At 46.4% G+C, this 26,929-nt stretch overlaps 1 protein-coding gene across 2 annotated transcripts in view; it reads left to right on the top strand.

The window, feature by feature from the left end:
- Positions 1–26,929, top strand: part of DENND6B (DENN domain containing 6B) — a 269,659-nt gene that overhangs the window by 62,288 nt on the left and 180,442 nt on the right. For both annotated transcript variants that reach the window (XM_085653729.1, XM_085653730.1), the window contains exon 5: positions 20,522–20,602. In XM_085653729.1, coding sequence (XP_085509855.1) covers positions 20,522–20,602 — 81 coding nt within the window. The remainder of the gene's footprint in view (positions 1–20,521; positions 20,603–26,929) is intronic.

Raw genomic sequence — 26,929 nt, 5'->3', positions numbered from 1 at the left:
CAAAACCCTAATTGTAGTAGTTAAGAGAGCAGAGAGGAATGGGGACGAGACTACTTCACTTCAGATAAGGTTATGTACCACTGTATAATGCTCTCGCATGAAGCAAAAATTAAACCAGAGAAAAGTTTCTCTTAATAGATTCGTAGGTCCACTAACATTTATAAAGAACTCTTTCACGTAGCCTCTGAACGTCCCACCCAGCAGCCATACAGTTTGAAATACTGTAATGAGAAGATCCTTGTGACAATGTTTTCCTTTTTTCTGAAAGGAAAACATTTCTAATTTCCAGGACTCTATAAAAAACTTTTTTTTTTTTTTTTAGTTTGCGTATTGCAAACAGCAATAGGGCCTCAATCTCGCACCCTAAACAAATATACAGCAACGGAGAAGATGAGTGTACACAAGCAGCCATTCACACAGAGCAAGTGAATGGCACCAAGGCATTGTTTCAGTAGGATAAGATGCATTGATTGCAGGACGACAACACAGTACACAATAGGATTTGGAATCGGGTGAAGGGTCTACCAGTTCTGTAGGAAACTGTTATAGTGTTTCAACCAACTCCCCCAACCTTGAAAGATTTGCATGGGCAACCTCTACTTCTATAGGTAACCTTTTCAGCCGCCATGTAGAGATACACCCCCATCTTCCATTCCCCTAAGGTCGGGACAGCAGGGGCAACCCAGTGACGTGCTATGTCATGCTTGGCCATCACAAGCCCCAGGTTACAAAAGAGGAGCTTCGCCCTGGGGACATCAACATCCCCTAGGACCCCCATTGGAACGCATTTGGGCTCAAGAGGGATGTTTTTTCCAAACACCTTGCTGAGCTCCAGATCTTGTACACCAATGCGCCGTTTGTTACCCTACAACGCAGACAGTCAGGGGATGCCACCCTTTCCATGCAGTGTAGGCAATCCCTAACACAGTAAACTCAATGCAAAATTTTGAGTTGTATCAAGCGCAGCTGGGACTTTATGGAAACCCTCCTCCGGTGCATCATGGCTGCCTCCCAATCCATGTCTTCGAGCTTCTCCAAAGTCTTCCCCCCCCCCCCCCCCCCACACCTAGCTCTCAATGTAGCCAGTTTGTCCGGCATATTATTGTTACGTTTTTTGTAGTTGTTAGAGATAGCATTTGACTCCAACTGTTCTAGAAGCTGTTTACCCTCGAGAGGGACATATTTGGGCAAGTCCAACACCCCAAGACTGCCAGGCTTGACGTAATTGTGCATACTTTATGTATTGGTTCGAATTTGTGGTGTTCCCCTTTTAAAGGGACGAAAAGGGCATCAAACCGCCACCTTCCAGGAGATCCCCCATCCTGGAGATTTTCAGCATGTCCCAGGACCCTAACACCTTACGTTTTCTCATTTTGCACAGCCAAGCCCCTTCCCAAAAATGGCATCACTTACTTCATCTTCGCTGCCTAGCCTATGCATCTAGTGGGTTTCCTCTAGTCCTCCATTGTGACCTGTGTTGCCGGTAGCAGTATCAGAATACTCTTCCAAGTGTGTAAGTAATGCACGTATGACCGGTTATAACTTCCCTACCCAACCTATGCATATAATGGCTTTCCTCCAGGCCTCTGTTGCGACCTGTGTTGCGGGTCGCATTGTCGGAATACCCTTCCCAGCATATTAGTAGTGCACGGACGACTGGTTAGCAAACTGTGCTCACTCCACCCCGTAAGTAGAGTGGTGCAAAAGACCAGTTGTTGATGGCCACCATATGAGACTCCCAGTAATAATCCCTAATGACCGGGAGAGCAATTCCCCCATTGTATGAGTTCGGTTGAAGGGTCTTGAGCAGTATCATAGGGGGACTGCCATCCCACAGTAAAGCCCTCAAGTTTTCCTATCATGGTGTATGTCACCTCTGGAACCGGGTAGTATGTGTTTTGTAGGGTGTAGAGCAATTTGGGGAGCGTTTTCATTTCAAAGAGATTACTCGATCAATACTGATTCCTTTCCTCTGCCCACTAAGCCATTTAAATCTGTTTTGCAGACAACGAGCTGTTTAGACTGCTTCACAAAAATGACACAAGAGGAACTCTTGCTCGTCATAACTAACCACCGCCCTTCATGTTACCAAAATGATTTTGTTTCACCACTGCATCAAAAGCCACAAGTGGCAATCTCCTGCCTTTAACTGCTCATTAAAGAGTCACATTTTTCAAGACCACTATAAGGCAGTACCGAGACCTCTGCTAAAGAAGCCTACCTTGGGAATTTATTACACAAACAATCTTTGACCTCTTATCGCTTCCTTACATGGGCAAACGTCGGAAAAATGTGGCCCTGTGTCATTTTCAGGACTTTGCAGAATCTAACAATGTAATGAATGGGCAACAAAGTGGGCATGTGTCCTGGTCTCAGCACCGAATTGATGGTCCTGTCGGCCTTTGTTGATCATTGCAAGCACATTGATAAAGGGGAAAAAGACTTGTCGGCTGCATTTGATACCATTGACCGCAACATCCTGCTTAAGACCTTGGAGCTCAACCCACAATGATTAAAATGCCGTTGACAATAAGAGCAAATGGCAAAAGAAATGAACTAATGCTACCTGCAATTGATTGTAATCGAACATTATTTTCTTGATAAAGAATTATTTTGATCTGTAATATTTCTGGCACAATGTTCATTTTTTTCCTTTTCATTCTACTGCATGATGGCAATTTTGTAATCTAATTCATTGTACATTTTTGTTTTTTTATATAAAGTTTTCCACTTATAACTAAGCCCCTGGAAGCTGTGGGTATCGGTGGTACGGTCCTAGAGAGGGTAAAATATTTCATTTCAGAGAACTGACAAATTGTCAGTGTTCCTGTCTGTTATCTTTGAACTTGTATAACTTCGACTGTGAGGTGCGGCAAGGTTTAATCCTCTTGCCCTTTTTGTTTAACATTTAATTCATCCCCTTGCTTAATTTCTTCACCAAGCATGGGTACGCTTTTACATCTTTAAAAGGACAGGCGATCAAGAGGACTTACCTGCACAGAAGGTGATATCACTGATTTCCCGTCAAACCATCTTTAAAAGAAGAAGCCTGCAAGAGGAGATCACAGGAAGTGACATCATTGTATTTCCCCATCAGCCATCTGCACATGAAGTTACATTACTTCCTGCTTTCTCTCTACTTCAGTCATCCCTTCAGGCCATCCCAAGCTAAGGGCGGGCACAAGCCAGGTTATCACCTCTTAGGATCAAGAGGGACCATGGGAGAGAACGCCTGTACCACTGGGACTTGCAATGTAAGATAAAATCATGTGCCTCACCCAGCACTCAATATTGGCAATCCCCCAGACATCCAGGAGGAATTACTCGAACACACCGCTAATTATTTTACAGAAAACATAGGCTCAGTGGACTCTGTGCAATCGGTGTATGAGGCATTCAAGACTGTAGTAAAAGGTCAGGCCCTTGCCCTTAAGGTGGAATACACCAGAAAGTGACAGCATCACATTGACCAGGTTGAGGGCGACCTCCAGAGACTGGAACACGATTACAACATGGGCCCTTCGGAGGACAGCAGGCACCGCCTGGAGCTCAAGCGGGAGGAATATAATATCCTGGTTAGGGAACAGATACAGGCCAAACTCAGGAACATGACACATAGAATATACGAACTGGGTGATCGAGCCGGGAAACTGTTCGCGTGGCTGGAGAGGAAGGAGCAGGGGGAGAGATGAGTGGACCAGTTGACTCTTGGGGACGGAGTGCAGGGCACTCACCCGGGAGAGGTAGCTGATGCATTTGCAGACCACCTGGAACGCATTTACACTCCATCCACTTCATACACAACGGAAGACTCCCGTCAGCTCCTTGAGGATAGTGACATACCGGTCCTGTCTGATAGTGACAGAGAGGCACTTGACTGGGACTTGACCGACCTAGAAATCCAACAAGCGATGAGTAAGATAGTCAGGCACGGCGATGGGACCCAACGGGATCCCCATTGAATTTCTAAAAGTGGCGGCTACTCAAGTGACGCCCATCTGCGGTCTATGTTTGAGGAAAGCTACGAGAAGTGTTTGCTACCGGAGGACCTGCGATTGGCGTCCATTGTTGTAATTAGGGAACCGGGTAAACCCGCCGATGCCTGTGGCTCCTACCGCCCCATTTCCCTAATAAATACGGAAGCAAAGATCCTGGCAAAAGTCCTTGCCCTCTGCTTGATAGCGGTCATCTCCTCACTGGTCCACCCAGACCAATCGGGAATCATGCCCTAGAGGAATACGGCGCTCAAAATCAGACGCCTCCACAACGTCATGGCGCGCCGGGAATTTATTGACGAGGACGCAGTGGTCCTCTCTCTGGAGGCCTCGATGACGTTTGATTCCATCGAATGGCCTTATTTATTTGAAGTCTTGAGGCGCATGGGCTTTGGCCCCAAATTTATGGGCTGGGTGCGGTTATTATACACAGATATCAGGGGGCAGGTCCGAGTAAATAATTATACATCTAGATCCTTCCCTTTGAAACTGGGAACGAGACAGGGTTGCCCCCTCTCCCCACTGCTCTTCTCTCTGATGCTGGAGCCGCTTGCGGCCTGGATCAGGCGAGATGTTATGGTTGGGGGTTTGAAATGGGCGGGGGGGCCACGAGGACAGAATATCATTATATGCAGATGATATCCTGCTCTATCTTGCTTCCCCTTACAGATCCCTTCATGGGGTGTTAAATATTTTCACACATTTTGGGAAATCCTTGGGCTGTGACATAAACTGGAGTAAATCTGTGTTGTTTGTTCTGAAGGGTCAGGCTCCCCATCTGCCCTTGGGATGTGAAGTGGAGGTTACATTAGAAGGCATCCGCTATTTGTCACTCCGGACCCCCAGCTTTTCTACGACTGCAGCCTCGCGGCCACTCTGGCCAGACTGCGGGCATATGTTCAACACTGTCGGTCACTGCCTCTATCCTTAATCGGGCGAGCAGCACTTTTTAAGATGTTGGCCCTTCCCAGGTTTCTGTATATCATTCAGAATTGCAGCCACAGGGTCCCAGACGCTTATTTCTCCCAGGTGGAGGGCGAAATCAGATCTATCCCCTCGAATAGCCATGAAAAAATTAACTAAAGGGTGGTATGATGGGGGCATTGCCCTCCCTGATCTCCGTCTTTATTATTGGGCCTCACAGCTGGTGGTGGTGAACCATTAGATTTACAGATCCCCGGTGGACTCGGCGTATATGCTGGACAGCTATCAGATGGGGAGGGCGGGGTTTCTGGAGGCACTGTACTCTAAGGTTCGTAAGGGTCGATACGTTGGCCGCACAGCCCACACAGTGATGATATGGCACATGGCGAACTCCCGCCTGGTTTGCGTGCAAACCCTCACCAAGGCCACGCCCTTGTGGTGTACTCCGAGATTGGGGCTGCTTGGTCGCCATCCCGGGTTCGACAAATGGGACGTAATAGGGATCTCGACGATAGGGAACTTGGTCAAAGAGGCTGCCCTTCTCAAATTTGACGAATTACAGAAGACGTATGAATTGGCCCAAGGAGAGGTGTTTAGATATTTACAAATCAGGCATGCCCTCACTACAGCTTTCTCGGACAGGACAGATATCCCAGACTCTTCCCCGCTAGTGGACAGGCTTCTCGACGGACCATTGCTTACCAAGGCCATATCCCTCACATATAGGAAACTATGCAATAACCTACCTGATACCTTTCGCAAACTGCGGGAGCGTTGGCAGATGGACGTAGGACCTATTGATGACGACGACTGGCAGGCGGCGCTGATGTCCCCCCGTGAGGCAGCCATAACACTTAAGTATCGCCTTATTCAACTAAAAATCTTACATAGGTCATACTTGACGGGCATCACCCTTGCGAGGATAGGCTCGAGGTCAAGTGCACAATGCCTTAGAGGGTGCCAACAAGAGGCATCTTTTTACCACATGATATGGGAATGCCCGGGGTGCGACCCATATGGGAGGGAGCCACGGAACACATTCTCGAGGCCTTGGGGAAACAACACACCCTTACACCTCGGCTAGGTCTCTTAAATATATGGGAGCCAACAGACCTTACGGAAATTGAACAACAGTTTGACACTCTGCTACACATTGGTCAAGAGAGAGATAGCGAGGAAGTGGGGAGTGGCGGATAGGCCTTCGCTCCGAGTGTGGGTCAGGGAGTGCAACAAGTGCATGATTGCAGAAAGAGGTTTTCAAAGCACGGGGGTGCCCGAAGAAGTGGGATAAAAAGTGGGGCACGTGGAACACCCACCAAGGAGAACTATGGGTGTCCCCGACAGTAGAACTCCAAATGCAACGGACTGGACGGAGTCGTAACAATGTACTCTGATAGTGATAATTGTCTAAAACGCTGGAAATATTCTCATGATGTAATATGCCACATGTTTCATGCTCACATACGTGACTTGTTGTTTAAACCAATTTAAAAAAATGTATTTGTTTTAAATATTGGCAATCCCCACAATCCCATCCATAACTGGATGACCCAAACACTCGTATAGCTTTCGCACATCACTCAGACCCAACCTCGCAAACATCACACTAAACTACCTCAAACTACAGAAAACACATTCAAACTTCTGCTCATTAACGTTCTCTCTGCAGTACTCCACATCCCAGGTATCACAGACCTCGTAACCTATCACTAGCTGGATGTCCTCTTCATCACGGAAACATGGCTGAACCCCACAACGCCACACATCCTAGATGTTCTTCTTCCAACAAGCTACAGCATCCATTGTGTGGTCCACGCACATAAGGAGAGGCAGCCTCACTGTCATCCGTAAGTCCTCTTTGTGCTGCAACCTAGCCAAGTAAGTAGCACTCACCACCAAGAACTGCTGATATGTCATTTCCCACCCTTTGCAACCGCTACCACTACCCTACAAGCACCTGGGCAGAAAAAGCACTTCATTGAGGAATTCTTTGACGTTTTCACCACCACATCCATCCAACATGCGCATTCCACTGTCTTATGCGGCTTGAACCTAATCAACACACTCAACATGGTACACTATGTCACAAAACCAATACACTCCAAAGACCACATCCTTGACTTTTTCTCTACATCTCCAAAAATGCGTTGCAAACCTTCTATCGCCCTGGCCTGGACAGACCACTTTGCTATCTATATCTTTCTGCTCAATATCCTATGTGACCGTAATAAAAACACACAAATGCAAGCCAAAGCCTTCATCACATGGTACTCTAAACACCTTGCTGACACTAAATGACCCATTTGTAGATAGGAAAGAAAATGGAAGAACAGCAAAACTGATGACCTCATGATACTGAAGTCCCTTTGCGCAACGCGCAGGCAGCTCACCGCATCACCCAACGCAAAGTATTACACCAACATCATCAATGAAACCATCAACGGAAGCAGAACGCTTTTCAAGAACAGCCCTGTATCACACCCTGTCTGATGCAACTATTCCTCACTCCACAGAAAAGTGCTTTGCCAAAAACCTATTTTTAGTTGAAAACATAATGAAGATCCAACAGCACACATGCAACTATAACACCAAGCCTGCTTTATCTCTTATGCCACCTTTCCCATAGAATCCTGCAATGGTCAGCCTTGTCTCTTGAAGATCTTGCTGACTTACTCAACTTCCTCAGAGCCACTTCTTACGAAGATTCTTCATCAAAGCTCATTATGGGGATACTCTCAACCCTACTCTCTGCTGTCAATAATTCTTCACTCAAGGCATCTTGCCAGAAGCTCTGAAGATAGGTTAGAGTCTCCCACTGCTAAACAAACCTACTGTAGACCCTAATTACCTCATCAGCTACCTGCCCATCATTCACTTACTATTCATTGGCGAGATCATTGAAAAAGTAGAGTCTATGTTGCACTCCAAGATCACATTAATGCTCACCATCTAATGCACAACTACCAGTTTAGTATCAGATCATGCTCTAACATGGAGACTGCTTCTGTACACATCAGAGATTTGCTTCAAACATCAACCACTTCACACACTGCGTCCGCATCAGCCATATCTGGATGGCCAGCTTCAACATGAAGCTCAACCGAACTGAGACAGAAATTCTTACTTGCCAAGAACCACAAACCTGAAACTGTAGAACCTGGCTCGATGGCATGAACCATAACCGTTTGAAATCCCAGCTTTCACCCCATGTCAAGTTTTTGGGATTCATCCTGGTCACAAACCTCGCCCTCAAGGAACACATTGCTGACAAAAAGATGGCCTGGTTCCACCTCTCTCTAATAATGAAAGTCAAACTATTTCTTCTGAAAAACTACTTCAGGCCTGCTGGTCAAGCCAATCCATGGCATCCCAGACTCCCCGGCGGCACCTGCTAAGGGCATCCTGCTTGCCACAGCACGTCTTTCAGGGCCTGAAGAAATAGAATCACATCGCCCTCATCCCAATGGAACTTCATTAGCTCCGCTTGCCAGCCCTTACCCTCTTCATCATTTGCAAAGCTATCTTGACCAGCGTCCCGCTTATCTTGCTGACATGTTCACTATCTCTTAGTGGGAGAGGGGTGGTGCAGCGGCCAGGGTTGCTGATTCTGGAGCAAAGGGCTCACGGTACAATCCCCAGCACCGACGGCAGACCAGCTCAGCATCATGTGACTCTGGACAATAGCTCACTCAATCCCCCGAGGGCCCCCAGCTCCTTGAGACCCTTAGGGGTGATTAGTTTGCGCTTTACAAGTGGTGGGTTATTATTATTGCTTATTGTTCTTGGCACACCCGCAGCCAGCACACAATTAGACTGTAGACTTAAGAAGTGTAAAGAAGATAAAACAAGGCAACAGACCTTTGCCATCTGCACACCCCCGATTTGGAACAACATCCCCGTATTTATCAGAACTGCCCCACCACTGCTTCAGTTTAGGGAAGAATTGAAGATGCGCCTTTTTAAAGCTTGTTTTTGATCCTGCACAGCACCCCACTGCCTTTTGGCTAGATACGCGCTGAAGAAATACTATATAAAAACATGAATGTAAGATGATGATATTCAGCTTATCTCTATCTCATCTAGTGTGCAAGAGTCTGCAAGTTTAGAAATAAGACCTTTGATGGAGGCCCTCACTATCGTCGGTCATGAGTTGCAAACAACTCCCTCAAGATGAACCTGACCAAAACCATTCAGTCGCAGAATAGGAGACAATCTTGCGGCCCGATACAATGGGCAGCCCCCACCAAACAGTGGTGTGCAATTAAGGAGTTTTGTTTGATAACTCTTTCCTTGGAAGCCCATTTCATGAATGTAGCCTGCACGTTTCAGCCATCTTCAACTTCTACCTTCTAAAAAATATTCTCCCCTTCATTGATTCCTCTTTACATATGCCAGTAGTGAGTGATTTCATTCACTTATGTCTTGACTGCGTTACTTGAATCTCAATACAAAATCTGAGGCTGACTGCAAATTGCTCAGAGTGCTGCGGCACAAATGCTTCTAAAAAAGTGGAAAGAGGTTGCATGTGTCGTCTGTACTGAGATCTCTACACAGGTTACCCATTCAATCTCTGGTAGCCTTCAGGGCCCTAACAACTGCCAATAACGTCCGATCTTCCACCTTACTAGCCAACAAATTTTCCTATCAATTGTCATGTTCCCTCAAATTGGCACACCAATTCTTGCTTGCTTTCACTAGGACCAGAATGCTTACTGATGGAGACTGCTTTTTCTACTGCAGGCAGATTGTGGAACTCCCTCCCTTTACGTTTGTAGGCAGAAACAAATCTTCCGGCCTTTTTCCATGGGCACTGTTGGGTTTTAAATCTCCGTCTTTGTAAAGTGCGAAAAAGCATTTGTGTACAAGTGCTCTAGAAATATATTTATACATTATGATTGTAAAAACGTGCTAAAACATAACCACATCTCTGCTCCTGAAATTACATGTTTGTTTTTATTCTTCGATATTTTCCTTTCTTTAGTTTTTTTTATATGCTCCCTTTGTCATTTTTTTTTTTTAGTTTAATGTCCCTACTTTCCCTCTTCAGCGTTGTTTTCCTTCTTTGTTTCTGACACAATTCCACCTTTGCCCATGGTCCATTCTCTAAAGGATCATTGTGCAGTGGAATCCCTAGTTTGTGGTTACCACCAGGTAGTGTTTCTTTTGTTCTAGAAACGGAAAGAATTTGATTAGCACATGTTTATTTTCAAATTGCAATCTTGCAAGCAAAAATAATGTCTTTGGAAATGTACTACTAATGATCAATGTTTTTGTCAAACCATGCTTTACTATTGATAAAAATGACTTAAAACTAAAGTGTTTGTTAACATTTTCTTTTCTTTATCATTTTTGTTCCACACATGATGTTGTTGAGCGTTTGTTTACCTCCTAGTCTGCCACTGGTATTGCATTGCGTCACATTGTGGTTGTCTATGGACCACTTTTTCAAAATGGTTCCAAGGTTTCCATCGCTGATCAATGTTTTTTCTTGACAATGCTAGAGTTGATCATATAAAATTGAAGAGGAAAGTGAGACATGGTTGGTGCACTCGAACCTCCATAGTCCTATTGGTCTTCATTCTCTATTTTGTTTCGAACGTGAGCTGCTTAAAGTAAAGTTTATGCTGGTTGGTAATCTTTCACATAAATGCACATAATTTTGTCAGCTGCCTTCATATTGCGTGATGGCTGCCAGAACAATTCAGGTTTCTTTTCTAAACTCACCAGACATATGTTCTGCTAGGTGACGGAACTAATGTCTGTAGGCCTTAGAATTTTGGTTTTTAAGGAAAGAAGGAACATTCACCTTCCTAGTCAGCACATTGGCAAGGCGGACCTTACCAGGCAATGCATGTGAGAAACCGAGTCAAAGGTAGTCCATCTCATTTTATGACTGGCGGAAGTGGAAGAAGGCCTGACCCAAGCCTTGATTAGAGCTTTATAGGCCGTCCCTGTCTTCACTAGAGTACACCAGAGTGGCACCGTGAGGAGGTATGTCACGCACCTGCAATTACACATGCCTCTGGAAGCATGCAGTATGAAATGCAAGGCTTCCCCCATGGCAAACGACGGATGAGGAGGGGGTTGATTTTGAAAGAGAGGATGGCCACATGCCTTCTTATTTTAATATATATATATATATATATATATATATATATATATATATATATTGATATTTTAGGGATTTTTTCCGGATGTCATTTTAACATTGATAATGACCGAGAAAAGAAATAGGCAACAGTAGTGATGATGTTCCAATACATTTTATCATGTGAGGTGCTCCTGTTAGACAGTCTACATGAAAATGTGAAAAGAAACAGTTTCTTTTGTTTTTAAGAATGGATACACTTGTTTCACAAATGCACCACGCACTTTTTTGTAATGGGCACTTGCCTTTAATTCTTTGTGTGACTACATTTTATTGAGTAATTTTACTTTTTGTCCTTATGAAATTTGTTGTCAATCTTCGTAATGAAATTGGGATGAAATTTTGCAGATTTTGAACATGTTCATATAAGAGCATATTTTTGCACATTGGCTCATAATTTGTTGCACATCAAGCATATTTGCACATGCAAGGTCTTCCGTATGTACAATTGTTTGCAAAATTATACTGTTGTGTTTTACCAGTCCTTGAGTTAGGGGCGTCTTGTGATGTTTCCAGATCATTTGAGACTAAAACTTCCAGAATAATAATAATTTGAATTGACTTGCGAACCCATCTAAAACAAAATCTACAATTATGAGAGCCTATTACCCATTACCCAACAGAAGCAAGTTTAGGAGCATCATATTTTTGACTTAGTAAAATCAATATAGTTAGTTGATGGTAATCTATTATTTTGTTTTTATTTATTTTTTTATTAGAAACCGTTAATACACGATAAAATACAGACCAGGGCCTACAACCACCAAGGCCGGCCGCTATAGAGCCCGAGGGCCCGCAATGAGACGCCACACATTCACACGAGCCAGAGGCAAAGCTCCCGGCAGTTCGTGAGCACATGTCACAGGCCGTGGCCATAGGCCAGGAGCAATCGGAAAAAACAGTTTCATTTTCTATTAAATACAAAACACACTCAAGGCAATGAGAGTCCGAAATAGCAGCGTGCTCTTCCCAGGACGGGGAACAACGTACAGTGTCCAAAGCAGTTCTTGTCTAGAAGCGGTAGTGGGGGGCAACGGGAAGACAAAGCATGGAACACACCTCACACAATCCCGCAGAATGTGTGGCTAGGGGGACAAAGCAATATCGACCTCTACTGGCAGAGGCGGGGTGCAGATACGTCCACGATATAAATTCCATGGACCCCATACCTTAGTCCATTTCCCTGGCTTGCCTCTCGCCACATACACCGTCTTTTCCCTAAACATACACCAGTCCATATTCTCCTTCCATACCTCGATCGTGGGCGGCCTCGGGGAGCCCCACAGCTGTGCAATGTTACGCGTAGCCACCATGTACCCCAAAGTCACCCACTGCGTCTGTGCCGCATTATAATCATTCGGTTCCCAGACATTCAACAAACACCTCCTAGCCTCTGGCAACAGAGCAACATGCGTGACCTCCTCCATTACGGTGTGGATACCGTTCCAAAATCGCACAACCTCCGAACATTCCCATAAGATATGAAGAAAGGTACCCGGCAGGCCACATCCACGCTTACAAAGTCCATCCCTCGAGTAACCCATACGCAGCAAACCGGGCCCCGTGACATACACTCTATGAAGGATCTTCAGCTGTACGAATCGTAAGCGGGCCGGGATCGCCACCTCTTTCGGGGAGGCCACCGCCGATACCCAGTCCTCATCGTCCAGTTCCAAGCCATCGCCCGTCCATGCCTCCCGCAGACGGAGCAGCAAGTCCGCGCGATCATTAATGAGTTTCTTATAAATCAGAGAAATAGTGCTGTCGGGCACGTAGCCGTCCAACACTCTATACTCCAGTGGGGAATACTCGGGGATAGCAGCGACGTCCGGAAAAACCGAACACAGCGCATGGTAGACTTGCGCATACCGGAAGTACTCTCTATCATTTAATTTATATTCAGTTTTAAGCATTTCAAACGTTTTGAAAGACCCCTTTGCCCAAAGATCACCCACCTTACATATACCAATCATATCCCATTTCTCAAAGCCTTTCGATCTCCACAAACAGCCCAGCCGCCCGGATGCATATAACGGCGTCGCCCGAGTCAAGCGATCCTTCCACCCCATCGCAGCACTCGCCGCGTGCCACACACGTACCGCAACCTGCGTGGGTCCTGTCAACCGCGTGTCCGGGGTCACCGAATACAGCGCCCTATTATAATCCCCACCCGGGAGCAGAAATTTATCCATCTCGAAGGCCGGATTCAGGGCAGGACCGTATATCCCGTGGTTCACCGCCGCCAACTGAGACGCCCAATAGTATCGTTTAATATCGGGGAGGGCGACCCCCCCCATCGTACCAAGGGAGCGTCAACTTGGCGAGAGCGATCCGCGGCCGCCCGTCCCAAAACAGTTGGCGCTGAAGACCCTCCACCTCCCGGAAATAACGGGCTGACACAACATCTAGAGTATTTTGCAAAGCATACAAGAAGCGAGGTAGCGACATCATTTTAAACAATGCCGCCCTTCCGAGCGGCGAGAGCGGAAGTCGTCGCCACCTCGCGACGTCTGCCTTCAATCGCTGGAGGGGAGGGAGAAGGTTTCGCTCATAGCGGACCGCGGGATCCAGAGAGATAAAGATTCCCAAATATTTGAACCCCCGTGTAGCAATCTGGATGGGGTAATCCCGTGGCAGGAGGGGTCCTCGCCCGAGAGGACGTAAACACACGACTTGGCCCAGTTGATGACCAGGCCAGAGTTGCGACCAAAGGAATTCAGTACGTCCATCAATACCATTAGCGACTGTCGGGGAGAGGTGAGATACAGAAGGATGTCATCCGCGTAAAGGGAGACACGGTCTTCAAACTTCGGCGTCCATCTAATGCCTCGCAGCGACGGCTCCCAACGCAACCAGGCGGCGAGAGGCTCCAAAGATAGTGCAAAGAGAAGGGGTGACAACGGACATCCCTGCCGCGTACCTCTCCCCATTGCGAAGGGAGCCGACACCCTACCATTCACCACCACCTGAGCCAGTGGGTCAGCATATAGTAATTTTACCCAACCAATAAACTCTGGGCCGAACCCAAATTTCGCCAACACGGCCCAAATATACGGCCACTCCAAAGTGTCGAACGCCATAGTAGCATCTAAAGATGCCAAGATGGCCGGCTAACGTATAAACTCTGCTCTAGCAAGCACACCGTGCAACCGCCTCAAATTCAGAGCGGTATTCCGATGGGGTATGAAACCGGACTGATCCTGATGAATCAAGTCGCCCACGACCCGAACCAGTCGATTAGCCAATACCTTAGCCAGAATTTTGGGTTCTGCGTTCAACAGCGAAATGGGCCTATAGGAGGCGCAGCGATCTCGAGGCTTCCCCTCTTTGTGTATCACAACTATGTTGGCGAGGCGTTGGTCAGGGGGGAGGAAGCCTGCCTCACGTGCCGCGAAAAACATGTCCCGAAGATACGGCGCTATCTTATCGGGACGCAACTTATATAGTTCGATGGGAAGACCATTAGGACCCACAGCCTTACCCGATGCGATCGAGCGAGTGGCCAGAGCGATCTCATCTGACGACAACTTCGCCTCCATGAATACTGCATCAGCCTCCGATAGGGTTGGCAATGCAATGTCTCTAAGCAACAGATGAGAATCCTCCTCCGAACGCACAGAAACCGGAGAGTATACCCCGCGGAAATAATCCGCGAAGCAGTCAACGATCTCCACCGGGTCAGTCACACGCACTCCATCCATTCTCTCCACAACGGGCACCACCCTGCTCGCTCTTTCCTTCTTATCCAACCAAGCAATCAACTTTCCGGCCTTATCCCCCACATCATACAGTCGTCCTTGCTGCTCTCTACTCATCCCTTTAGCGGCTTCCGTGACTAGCGCTCTACAATCTGATTGTTTGAGGCTGAAAACGTGCAATTTCTCATCAGTAACTCCCCGCTCCAAGTCCTCCTCCATTTCAGCTATTTCAGTTTCCAAGCGAACCACCTCTGCTCTCTCGCACCTCTTAACATGGGAGATAAGGGACAAGGCCTGCCCCCTGATCACCACTTTATAAGCCTCCCATAGGGAGACGGCCGACGACACCGACCCCACATTATCATCGAAGTAGTGATCAGCGGACTTGACCAGTTCTGCGCGGATCTTAGGGTTACGTATATACCATTGGCTAATGGGTGCTACTCTCCCCTCTGCCCCAGGGACAACCTTCAATTGCAACCATATAGGGGAATGGTCAGAAATACCCCGGGCTAAATGACGCACCTCCCCAATCATACCAGCTTGGATCGCCGGCATAAGCATGTAATCAAGTCTCGAGACTCCCATGGGCCCCCGAGTGAAAGGTATATTGCGCCTGTCCCGGGTGCATCAATCTCCAGCAATCTACAAGTCCCAAAGTGTCCAAAAAGCCACCCAACCAGGCCTGAGCCCTAGGGAGATCCCTGGGGGGGTAACGGTCCTCCAACCCGGAGACAACAGCATTAAAGTCACCCCCCAACACCAGAACCCCCCCAGGGAGTCCCAGGACCAACCGCCCCAAATCAGCAAATGTAGCCGTCTGTAACCCCGGAGGCACATACACCGCAACGAGCGAAACAGTCCTACCCTCCCATCTCCCCACCAGTGCCACATAGCGCCCCCTATCATCGTGAAGCACTTCATCCACCTCCAATGGGAGAGAGGCCCTAACCAAAATGCCCACTCCCCTAGAGCCAGAAGTGAAACCAGAGTGAGCGGCAAGGCGATAACCCCTCCTATTTAGGGCATGGAAGGAGTTCCCAATCAAATGTGTCTCCTGCAGGAAAACAATGTCGGGCGAAAGCCGTTTCAAAAACTGCAACACCACCCCGCGCTTGATTCTGTCCCCCAGTCCATTTACATTCCACGAAAGGATTCTCAAGCCCCTACCCCCCCATCCCACTCCCGTGCATGATACCCACATCCCGGAAAGCACAAACCGGATAAGTCAGCAGAGAACTTCACATTGCCTAGCGAAACAAACAAACAATCCCCAACAACCCCCCTCCCCCACAATCCCCAAACCACAACTCCCCCCTCCCTGCACCCCTGCTTGAGCCCAAACAGCCCCCCCAACTCGCAGTGTGCCTGTCGCCCTAACATATACCACAAAGAGAACCCCAGAAGGAGGAAAGGACCCCAATAAGCTCCCCACAACCCCCAGGCATTTGGAGGGCATATTGTGCCAAACTAGGGTCTAGTTGAGCCAAGGTACAAAACGTCACCAGTCCAGTCCATCACCAGGAACCAAGTTCTAGTCCTGCTCCACCAAATCCTGTCCGCTTTCCGCCATCCGACTGTCTCGATCCTGTCCCCGAGGCAGGGCATCCAACCAGTCTCCAACCGCCTCCGGCCGGTCGAAAAAGTGTGAGCGACCCCGGAACTCAACCCGCAGCCTAGCCGGGAATAACATCGCATATTTCAGCTCCATGTCCCTCAATCGCCGTTTGACGCCCAAAAATTCCAGCCGTTGTTTTTGGACCGCTTGCGTGAAGTCCGGGTAAAAGCTGACAGAGTTCTCATACTTCAGCGGCCCGGCCACCCTCGACGCCTGAAGGATAGCATCCCTATCCCGAAAGTTAAAGAGTCGGGCGATTATAGGCCGCGGGGGAGCACCCACCTTGGGCGCACCACCCGGAATCCTGTGGGCCCGCTCCACCGCAAAGAACTTGCTCAGTCCCTTGGGCGCAAGACGATTGGTCACCAGGTCCTCCACAAATAGATCCGCAGCAGATTCCTCCGATCTTTCCGGCACTCCAATGATGCGAACATTGTTCCGTCTAGCCCTGCTTTCGGAGTCCTCAAGTCGACGGTCCGTCAGGTCACTGGCTAGCCGCAACCTACGGACCTCCGTCTGCAGGGCGGCCACGTCCACAGTTAGGCTCGACGCCGCTTGACTCAAGGAGTCGACCCGCTCGTTAGTTTTGGACAGGTCTGCCCTGACCAAATTCACATCGATCAGGACCGTGTCCAATTTATGAGCCAGGGTATCAAACTGCTGACCCACAGCGGTCTTCATCTCCTCAATGGCACCCATGACGTCCAGCAAAGTCAATTCTGACGATGGGTCTGAGACCTCTTTAGACCTCTCAGGCGATTTATGCGGGCCACTAGGGGATCCCTTTGCCTGCGCATATCGATCCATATTATTGACCTGGGTATAGGCACCCCTCCGGGTTGACTTGGGTTTCGACTTGTCTCCGTCTAGTCTCGCCGCCATCTTCCGGAGGCCACCAAGGTTGGCACCCGCCCGCACCAAGAAAAAGGGACCAGGTAGCTAATTCAATTGAACACAGCCGTCGCCGACAGTAAGCCCATGTATAGTCCGAGAGTCAGGCCAGACACTCCGTTGTCCGCGCCCCTCTGAAACACCAAAGTCTCGCAGCCGATATCTGAAAACAAGCTGGAAAACGAAAGTGAAAGTGCGGGGTCCGTGACAGGTCAAGTCCAGCCAGCCGCTGTTGTTCACTTCGTACCCGGGCACTTCACCAGCTCGAGATCGGAACCAAGGCAAGAGCAGGCCGCAAACTTCGGAGTGCAACCAGTCCGGTTCCCGGCGTCCGATCTGAATTTGGAAAACGGGTGGCACCTCAGCGCAAGTTTATCTGCAAAAGCCCGTCAAATAAACCAGGATTAAGTCAGGATAGACGTGGGAGGTTGCGGAGGCCCTCGAGAGCCGTAAGCCTACGCGGCCATCTTGGTTGCGCGCTAGGCTCCTCCTCCTAATCTCCTATTTTAGATTTTGTTTCTAGAAATGTGTGTTGAAAAAGAGATTAAAAATGTAGGGATTATGAATGTGAGGTAAAAATAACTCCTTGTGTTATGCAAGTGGATACATTTCCAACCCGTCTTAGTAGAAGGGGATAATATTTAACTGTGTTGGTGATCATTGTGATTAGACAAATACATAAATGCACATCCTGTTAATGGTATTAATATGTTAAGTTTTGAAATTTACCAGTCTAACAAATTATAAAGAGGGATTAATTTGAACTCTGATTTCTAATTTATAATACAAATGTGTGAGGACCACCCACACTTCATTTCAATTGTGATCCCAGCATGTATACATGAATTTTACAGTACAGAAGATGAAATGGTTTTCCATTTGGTATCGGAATGTGAACAATGAAAGGTTTAAAATCGTTCACCATATACCTTACAAGCCACATTTTTAGATTGATTTAAGATTTAATTATTTTTAATCTATTTATTATTTTTATGTAAATTATAAATATTGATTGATCATAAGCTTCTTTCTTTTGGTATTATTGACATTTGTCTATTCTTTATTAAGGGTAGCCTTGAAGTAGTCTGTTTCCGTGAAACACGTGTTGACTGTAGATGTGCATGTGATGATTGTATTGCTAAACTGATTAACAGATGAACTTGTAAAATGTAGCAGACTCGAGATGGAAACACACTGTTTGTATGAAACAAAGTGATGAATAAATAAACTAAGTAAATGAAAAGAACAATTGAATAATGTTGTGATATGGACTTTTGAAAACCAGTGGAACTTTAAGAAGGAATTACTGTGGACCGTGAATGTCAACTGAAATTGCAGGATTAACTACATCAGTTACTGGTGTGTGAGGGTTGGAGCGCCGTCTTGGATTGTGCCTTCCAGAAATTCTTTCGGTTTAAGAATGATAAATGTTTACAACTGTGTATTTTTCTTTTTGAGAATGAAAAACTATGTGTATGCAAAGAAAAGAAGCTTTGCGTGTTCCTCCATTAGCATCAAAAATGAGCTAGAAGTTCATATCTAATAACCCAGTTGCTTGAGACCCCAAAGAAAGATAATGATGACATGTGATCTGAATAGCATCACAGATCCTATGGATAAGAAACTCTACATTCAATTTAGGGTGGGTTCATTGCCCCTCAAAACATTCACAGTCATGTGTTCCACACCATCATATACATCTCTGCTATGTCCCAGCTGTAAAACCACTAATGAAACTGTGGTACACGTTTTATTCGCCTGTGGAGCTTATACCCACTTTCGATCCTTGTGGATCAAGCCTTTATGCAGGCAGCTGGGTACTCGCCAACACGAGGTGGCCCTCCGAATATGGAGATCTGACTCCAGTCCCTTATATATCTGCACTGTTGCAAAATTCCTAGGCAGGATATGGGATGTAAGGCGGGAATGCTGTATTGACCAGACTTAGAGCCGTAGCACTTTATTCCATGATACCTTCACAATGAGTAGCACTTGGTTTCACTCTTTGGCCCCTATTTCCTCCTCCAGCACTTTCCACTTGCACTTTTTAGATGCTATATTTTATTAATAAAATTGGAGATCACTTAACTCTCTCCCAGTATGAATAATGTTAATATCTAGAATACATACATATTTGTAATGATGTTTGTTTTTAAAATGGAATCTTATTAATTGCCTCCCAAGAATTAAATGTTTTTTTTAATTTCTGTTTTAATGTATCGCCTGTCAAACGTTTATGGCATGTGTTTCCAAAATAAGGAATTTACTTCTACTAATTATGACAGAACGTAATTATGCAGTTGACTGTGTTCAGTAACCTCTCTGAAATTGATTACATCCTAAATTACTGCCTTCAGTGTACTTTTGTGTATATCTTGAGGGGGTTAGCCGGATCACCCTTTATGGCCTTGGCTAATTACTGAAAACAATCATACAAAGGATGGCCTCCGAGGGACAAATTGTATGTATTATTCCATCCGTGTACTTTTGGATAATGATCTTGTGTCACCGCCTGTTTTTGTTACAAGTAGTAGTCTCTGCAGTGCACAGTACACTCTGGCTGAGTGTCCACACAATATCCCTGCTAAATAAGTATAAATATAATATCAAAGAAACAAAATTGAAATTTGCAGTGCAGGCTTCTCACAGCTGACAAGGCAGTTGTTCTTTAAGGTAACCCACAGTGGACCTTCACCTCCATATTCACGGTCTGTGTTAGTTCCCTTTTAAGAGTGAAGGAGGTTATATAGTCAGTTCCAAAATGATTATTTGCCTGAGATGCATAACTATTTGGCTTGATGGGCAACGTCTCATATCACACTGTTGACTTTGTGCCCTTCAGGGTAGCTTCCACTTTTGTGCAAAGGCAGCAATGTCAATATTGTATTATGGCAGGGGGGTGGTAGCTCTACAGTGTATGTTTGTGACACTGTGGTAAGCTGTTACCTGTTACCTAATGCAGACTTACAGGGAATCAATTGTTAGGGACAGGTGGAGATGTAGATAGATGTCTGATTCACAAGGTAGTATCTTTATTTCAATTGTCACAATAGTGGACTTTGCGAAAGACTCTAGTTTGGAGGTATAATTAAATCATATTGTAAACTACCAATTACAATATCCTATAATCTGGTATATTTTTGTATTGGATTTTTTTTGCACTTTTCAATGTAATCTTACAAGAATAATCTCAAGTGACAATGTAAAACTTTTATGGTTTTGATGTTTTTTTTTTTCTATTTCACAGAGGGAGACAGCACATTTTTTCGGCTATGTGTATTTCCGGCAAGTCAAGGACAGCTCAGTAAAGAGAGGATACTTCCAAAAGGTGAGTTTCTCTCTGGATTTGTACTTTAGTCTATATCACACCCTTTCTCCAATATGGTGCTTTTGTATCATGGTACCCACAGCTCTCCTTTATCCTTTATCTTCAACATTATTACAGTTGCTTTGTGAGGCTAATAAAAAAATCTGTTCATTCGTTTTCATCCCTGATATGATTGAAATGAGCCGTTCTGGGGCATCGGTTCATCTACAATATTTCTGAGCAGAGATGTATGTCAAGTTGTTATTCACAGTGAAACATCATTATTATACATTTCAGATTTTGTATTAAAAATTGACCCGTCCTCATATCTGAAGGGAAACCTATGTTTTGTCTTTCCCACTTCTCAGTCATCTTGCTTTGCTCCCTGCTGTAGAGTTTTTTGCTATTGTGATTTCCATCTAGTGTCACTCCACACATCTGTTTGTAGAAAGAAAGGTTATGTGATTTAGTATCCCAACTAGCCATTTAGAGAAGTGCAGAATCCATTTTGCCTGGGAAAAATAGCACCAATCCCAGTGAAAAGCTATAGACTAATAGATGGTCAGACTATTCATACCAAGACTAGCCGATAGCTCAATCTGATTTTCTTGTTGGTGACCACAATGAAACGTTGGCAATGGCGAATATTCTTTGACTGTGTGTCTGCAGTTTGACCCTAAGAACTATCATAAATGTAATGTCATTTTCCTGGGGATGTGTGTGCTACTAGTAAGAATGAGGAGGGGTTAGGTATGGCGCCCCTGTGTAAGAAATGTGTAGAGATGGGCACACTGTGCAATGGCTTCTCAATTGTAAGGCTTTCAAGTTGTGGTGCAAGATCAGGCTTGTCCCGCCCTTGTACACCTTCTTACAGATGATGCCAACAAAGACATTCCATCATATAAGTCCCTGGTTAAAAACTTAGGCTCCTGCTTGGCAGCCCCATTATGAATGAATGAATGAATGAAAGGAAATTTAAAAAACGCGCAACTCAGCCCGAAGGCATCAAGGCGCCTAACAAAGAAAATCATAAAAAGGCAGATCCAGAGCTAAGGATAGGCTTTGGCAAATAGCCATGTCTTAAGGGCCCTCCTAAAAAATTGCTTTGAGGGAAGGGATTTTATCTCAGCCGGCAGAGTATTCCATAATTTAGGAGCCAGGGTTGAAAATGCTCTACCACCCCACTTAGCTCTACGAGCACGGGGGACTGATAACAAGAATTTATTGGCGGAACGTAGATTTCTGGAGGGGGTATATGGGACCAAGAGATCCCTTAAGCCTCCAGATCTGGTAGTAGCCAGAGCCCCATAGATCAAACAAAGGGACTTAAAAGAAATTCTAGCCTCTATTGGAAGCCAATGCAGTGTCTTTCGTGCCGCCGAAGCAGAAGCCCGCTTAGGTAAATCCAATACGAACTTGGCGGCGGCATTCTGCACCATTTGGAGTCGCATCAACAGACCCTTATTGATGCCTAAATATAGGGCATTACAATAATCAAGTCTTGAGCCTATTAATGCGACTACAATTTGCTTTCTGGCTTGAAGGGACAAGTAGTGTTTAATCTTCCGCAAGATGTTCAGTAAGCCCCAGCAGGTGGAGATAGTCCTCTTTACTTGCTGGTCCATCCCCAACGTAGGGTCAATCATGACTCCTAAGTTCCTGGCATGGGTAGTGGGGGAGGGACACACGCCCAGCGAGGAGGGCCACCATTCCGCCGACCAGATATCTTCCTTTCCTCCGAACATCAGAATTTCTGTCTTTTCGCCATTAAGCTTCAATGAATTGCAAACCATCCATTGAGCAACTGCCTCCATACAGTGTCTAAAATTGGAGGCAGCGTAGGTGACAGGTTGGGCGAGAGACATCAGTATCTGCGTATCGTCGGCATAGGAGACTACCTCCATCCCAAAAGATCTAATAAGCCTGGCAAGAGGGGTCACATAGATGTTAAAAAGGGTCGGACTTAATGCCGAACCCTGGGGGACACCACAATGCACAGGGAGGGATGGAGATAGAAACTCCCCCAGCTTAACTCTCTGTTCCCTCTGACCGAGAAAGGAGGCCAGCAAACTAAGTGCGGGCCCCTCCACCCCTATCTCCCTCAGCCTAGATGTTAATACTGAGGGAGACAGGGTATCAAACGCAGCGGTAAGATCTAACAGAATAAGGAGAGTGGTCTGGCCCTTGTCTACCCTAGTGCGTATGTTGTCAAGCACGATGGTGAGGGCCGACTCCGTACTATGCTCTCTCCGAAAACCATGCTGCGAATGATCCAAAAGGCCAGAGGTTTCCAGAAAGACTGCCAGATGCTGGTTGAGATGGGTTTCCAGCATCTTTGCCGGGGCTGGGAGCAGCGAAATGGGGCGGAAGTTTTTAAGAACCCTCGGATCTAATGTGGTTTTTTTTTACAGCGGTTTAACCACCGCTCTTTTCCATTGTAAAGGGAAAGTCCCATCCTCCATTGCCTTATGCATGATGTCTAGTAACGGAGGTAAAAGAGTCTCCTTACATTGTTTAAGGAGTTTCAGAGGACAGGGGTCCAAAGGGGACCCCGACCTAGTCTTATTCAGGAGGACTTCAAGTTCCTGGAGCGAGAGGGGCGGAAAGCTGGACAAACGCCCTGAAGAAACCCCCTCGGAAAGTATTGGCGATGAGACGGATAGACAAATAGAGGTAGATAGTGCTGACCTCTGAATCTCTAAAGCCGAATATATATCCACAATTTTAGATTGAAAAAATTGGGCAACATCATTGCTGTGAACTAACAGGATCCGGCACCTTCAATGAAGTGAGTGTATCTACGATCTTAAATAACTCTTTCGGCGAAGAGAGAGAGGAGGTAAGAGAAGTAAAATACTCTTGTTTGGTTCTTATCACCTCCTTCTTATAGCTCATTAAAAGAGTTTTATGTTTATCCCTCTCCCGCCAATCCCAACTAGTCCTCCAAAGACGTTCCTGTCTCCGTACACCCTGCCTAAGAAGTCTTAATGGTTCCGAAAACCACGGGGCCGAAGGACTTTTTCTCGCGGAATAGCGCAATGAGGCTGGAGCCAGTTCGTCAATCGCTGTCCGAATGACACTGTCCATCTTCATTACTGCAGATCCAACGTTCTCCTCAGGGGAGATCGCCAGGTTGGATAGAATGGGGGCGAGCACGGTATTAGTTATGTTTTTGAGGTTGCGTCTCAATTCCATTTTACTTGGCTCGTTCCCCTTACTGCTAGCATTGGCGATCATTAATTCTATGGGGATCGCTGAGTGGTCCGACCAAGATAGAGGAATGGGAGCCTCAGTGGTCAGTCGACTGTCATTGGAGAAGACCCCATCTAACGTATGGCCCGCCTGATGAGAGGGACCCTTGACTAGCTGTTTCAGCCCGCAGCCAGAAAAGATATCCAATAAAGATAGTGTATCAGTTGATTCCATATTTTCCAAATGGAAATTCAGGTCCCCCAGAACAGTAAAATGCTCACGGCCAAAGTGTGCCTCTAAGATGTTAAGCATATGATGGCCAAAATCTGTTCTGGTCCCCGGTGGTCTATAAATGAGAAGACCTGTAAATGTTACAACATATGATCCATTAATGGAAAACTGAAGGGCCTGAAAGTAGTCTTGCGGTTCAGACAGTGGGGTGACATGACAGGAAAAGCAGTCTCTATAAAGGATACCCAGCCCTCCCCCCATACGCCCCACTCTGTCCATCCTCACCAGCGTATAACCTTCTGGTACCGCCTCAACCAGATCAGGTCCAGAGGAATCCTTGGCCCAGGTTTCTGTAATGAAAACCCAGGTGGGTTTTCTTGCCGTTACAAAATCTTTAAAGGCGAGATTGACCTTGACCAGAGATCTCGCATTTGTAAGAAACCCCCTATCACTCCTGAAACTAGTTTTTGGTTAAGTGCTCAGGCCAAGCGGTGTAGCAACATCAACAGGAGCCGACACCCAAGTGGAAGACCGGAAGCAGTGGCAGCCCGAAGAAGTCTGCAGCGAATCCGGATCATTCCTATAATGGCAGGGCAACTTAGGCGGCTTCAAAGTGATTAAGTCTTTCCAAGTATACCTAAACTCTGTGTACTCACCATCAACCTGTCCAGTCTCCCAGCCATCCAGCCCATCCTTATGCAGCCTAAGAGGAATGGCCAGGCTCAGGTACAGCTCCCCAATTTTTACCTCCTTTGACACCTTATGTATTCTGGATTTGTGCCTGGATGGTACAGCCCTCTGTGGATGGAGCAGACTCTGGCTTGGTATTTCCATGGAGCAGTCCCATAATCTGGGTAAGACTCCTACATGGAACTGCCATGTTAGAGACTAATGGGCATGTAGCAGCCTCGGACATGGCCGAGGATGCTGCAGACTAGTCTTACAGTGTATATGGCAACACAAATGTACTTACCATGTACAGTTGATTAAATCTACACAAATATAAGGTATAAAAAGAGACTGGAAATCTGCAAAGGGAGTTATGATGAAAGCGCTTCTGAGGTCCGAGGGCACTGGATTACCCAGCCATGTTCAAGTGAAAAAACACAAATTAGTTTAATAAAAGCCATTCAGAGTTAACCATTGATTTAAAAATAAAATAAAAATGTTTTTATTGAATTTTTAGCTGTGCGAGATACTTTGTACCCATCACAGCCTAACAATGGAGCATGTATTATTATACATTTCTTGTGCATACGTAGTGGCAGATTAGTCACCAACCCACAGATCATAAACTCTTTAAATTTTAAGACAAAAACCGTAAAACCGTGGGGCATTAACTCCATGCCTTGGGTATCGGTCCTATCGCTGCATTCTGCATTACCCTCATTGCTAACCATTCCCTTCCCATGGATGAACGTCCCTGTCTCTTTCGTCTCTTCCTCAAAACTGGCCAGGTTTGTGTGGTGTCCACCGACCCCATACGTGTGATGGGCATGCAGCACGCCCTAAGTAGCTTGAGGAAAGCCTCGAGTACATCCCTCCAGAGGCCCGCAAGTTTTCTTTCCATTTACAGATACGATCCTCCTGTTGTAGCATTACCTCTTCTGCAGCAGCCCACTTCACCACTTCCTTCATTCACCTGCTATGAGGGGCCCTTCGTGGGACTACCAGTGCATAGCTATGTCCCTATGAGTCACAAACAGACCCAAATCTAATAATCTGCTGCCTACTTGTTTTTGAGGCCCGAGCTTAAACAAACCCAGCAGGCATATTTGTAATAAAAGAGCCCCTTTCTGTTTAGGGTTCGTTGCATAGCACCTTTAATCTTCTGCCAGTATGGTGCTAATGCTGGACAACTCCATTCCATGTACGGGCACCTGACATCCATCAGTTCACACGTAGAGCAGCTCTTGTGAGCAGTCTGTGCTGTACCTTTATGCGGTGTGAGGTACCTTCTGTATAGATAGTTAAATTGTGTATGTCGGAATTGCGTATTTCTGGGCACCTGGTGGACATGTTACATTACTCCCGCCATTCTGTGTCCTGAAACTATCACTCAGCCTCTTCCCATTTATTACAAAGTGACTGCCGTCCCCTTTGCTGTCACCCCCAGTAGTGTTGAGTATAACCATGAGATCAGCCTCCTACCTCTGCCTCACGTCAATAGTACCTGCAGGAACCCATTTGTGGGTGGCTTCGTGGAGACCGCGCCCATAATAGTCTGATCGCACGGCCCAGCACCCCAAACGTCAGGAATTGGGCATTGAGTAAACTTTTTTCCCTCAGCAGGACCAGAAACACACCCTCAGCATAGCAGTCCCAGATCGTTTCCAGTTCATTTGCACTCCAGTCCTGTATCTGTCTCTGTGTAAAGATCCCCCCCACCCTTGTACTGTGGACAAACCTAACAGCGCGAGGGTTGGCGCATTTAGTTGACTTCCTGCCATCTTTTTGGCCACTGCTTTCCAGCAGAGGAGCACTGCAGCCACCTGTCTGCTTCAGTTGGGGGTAATCGAGCCCCCATCATTAATACTATCAGGGTAACATTGTATCTTGGTGACCCAACGGCCTCCAGCTGTTCTCTGTGAAGACCTGCCAACCACTTTGCGAGCCATTGTAGTTGCGCCACCAGACAGTAATTCTTATAATCCAGGGCCCCCTTTTGTTCTCAGTCTTCTTGGGATCGTTAATGACCTTCTGTTGTCCTCCATCCCAGGTAAGTTCCCTGAGGACAACATTGAGGGATCTGAACCAGGGTTTGCCCACCCACACGAGAAGATTGACAGAAGAGTTGAACACCTGCAGCAAAACGATTGTCTTAGATAGGGCTATCCTGGCCATGATGGGCAGCTTCCGGGTTCGCCGGAAGGCGATGGTCCCCTTCGGCAGTCTCCGTGCGCTTCCCAGGTTGACCTTCTCAAT

The sequence above is a fragment of the Triturus cristatus genome, chromosome 4_1 (assembly GCF_964204655.1).
Source record: "Triturus cristatus chromosome 4_1, aTriCri1.1, whole genome shotgun sequence".
In the NCBI taxonomy this organism is placed as follows: domain Eukaryota; kingdom Metazoa; phylum Chordata; class Amphibia; order Caudata; family Salamandridae; genus Triturus; species Triturus cristatus.
Note: the sequence above shows the minus strand (reverse complement) of the source record. Positions and strands in the feature narration are given on the sequence as shown.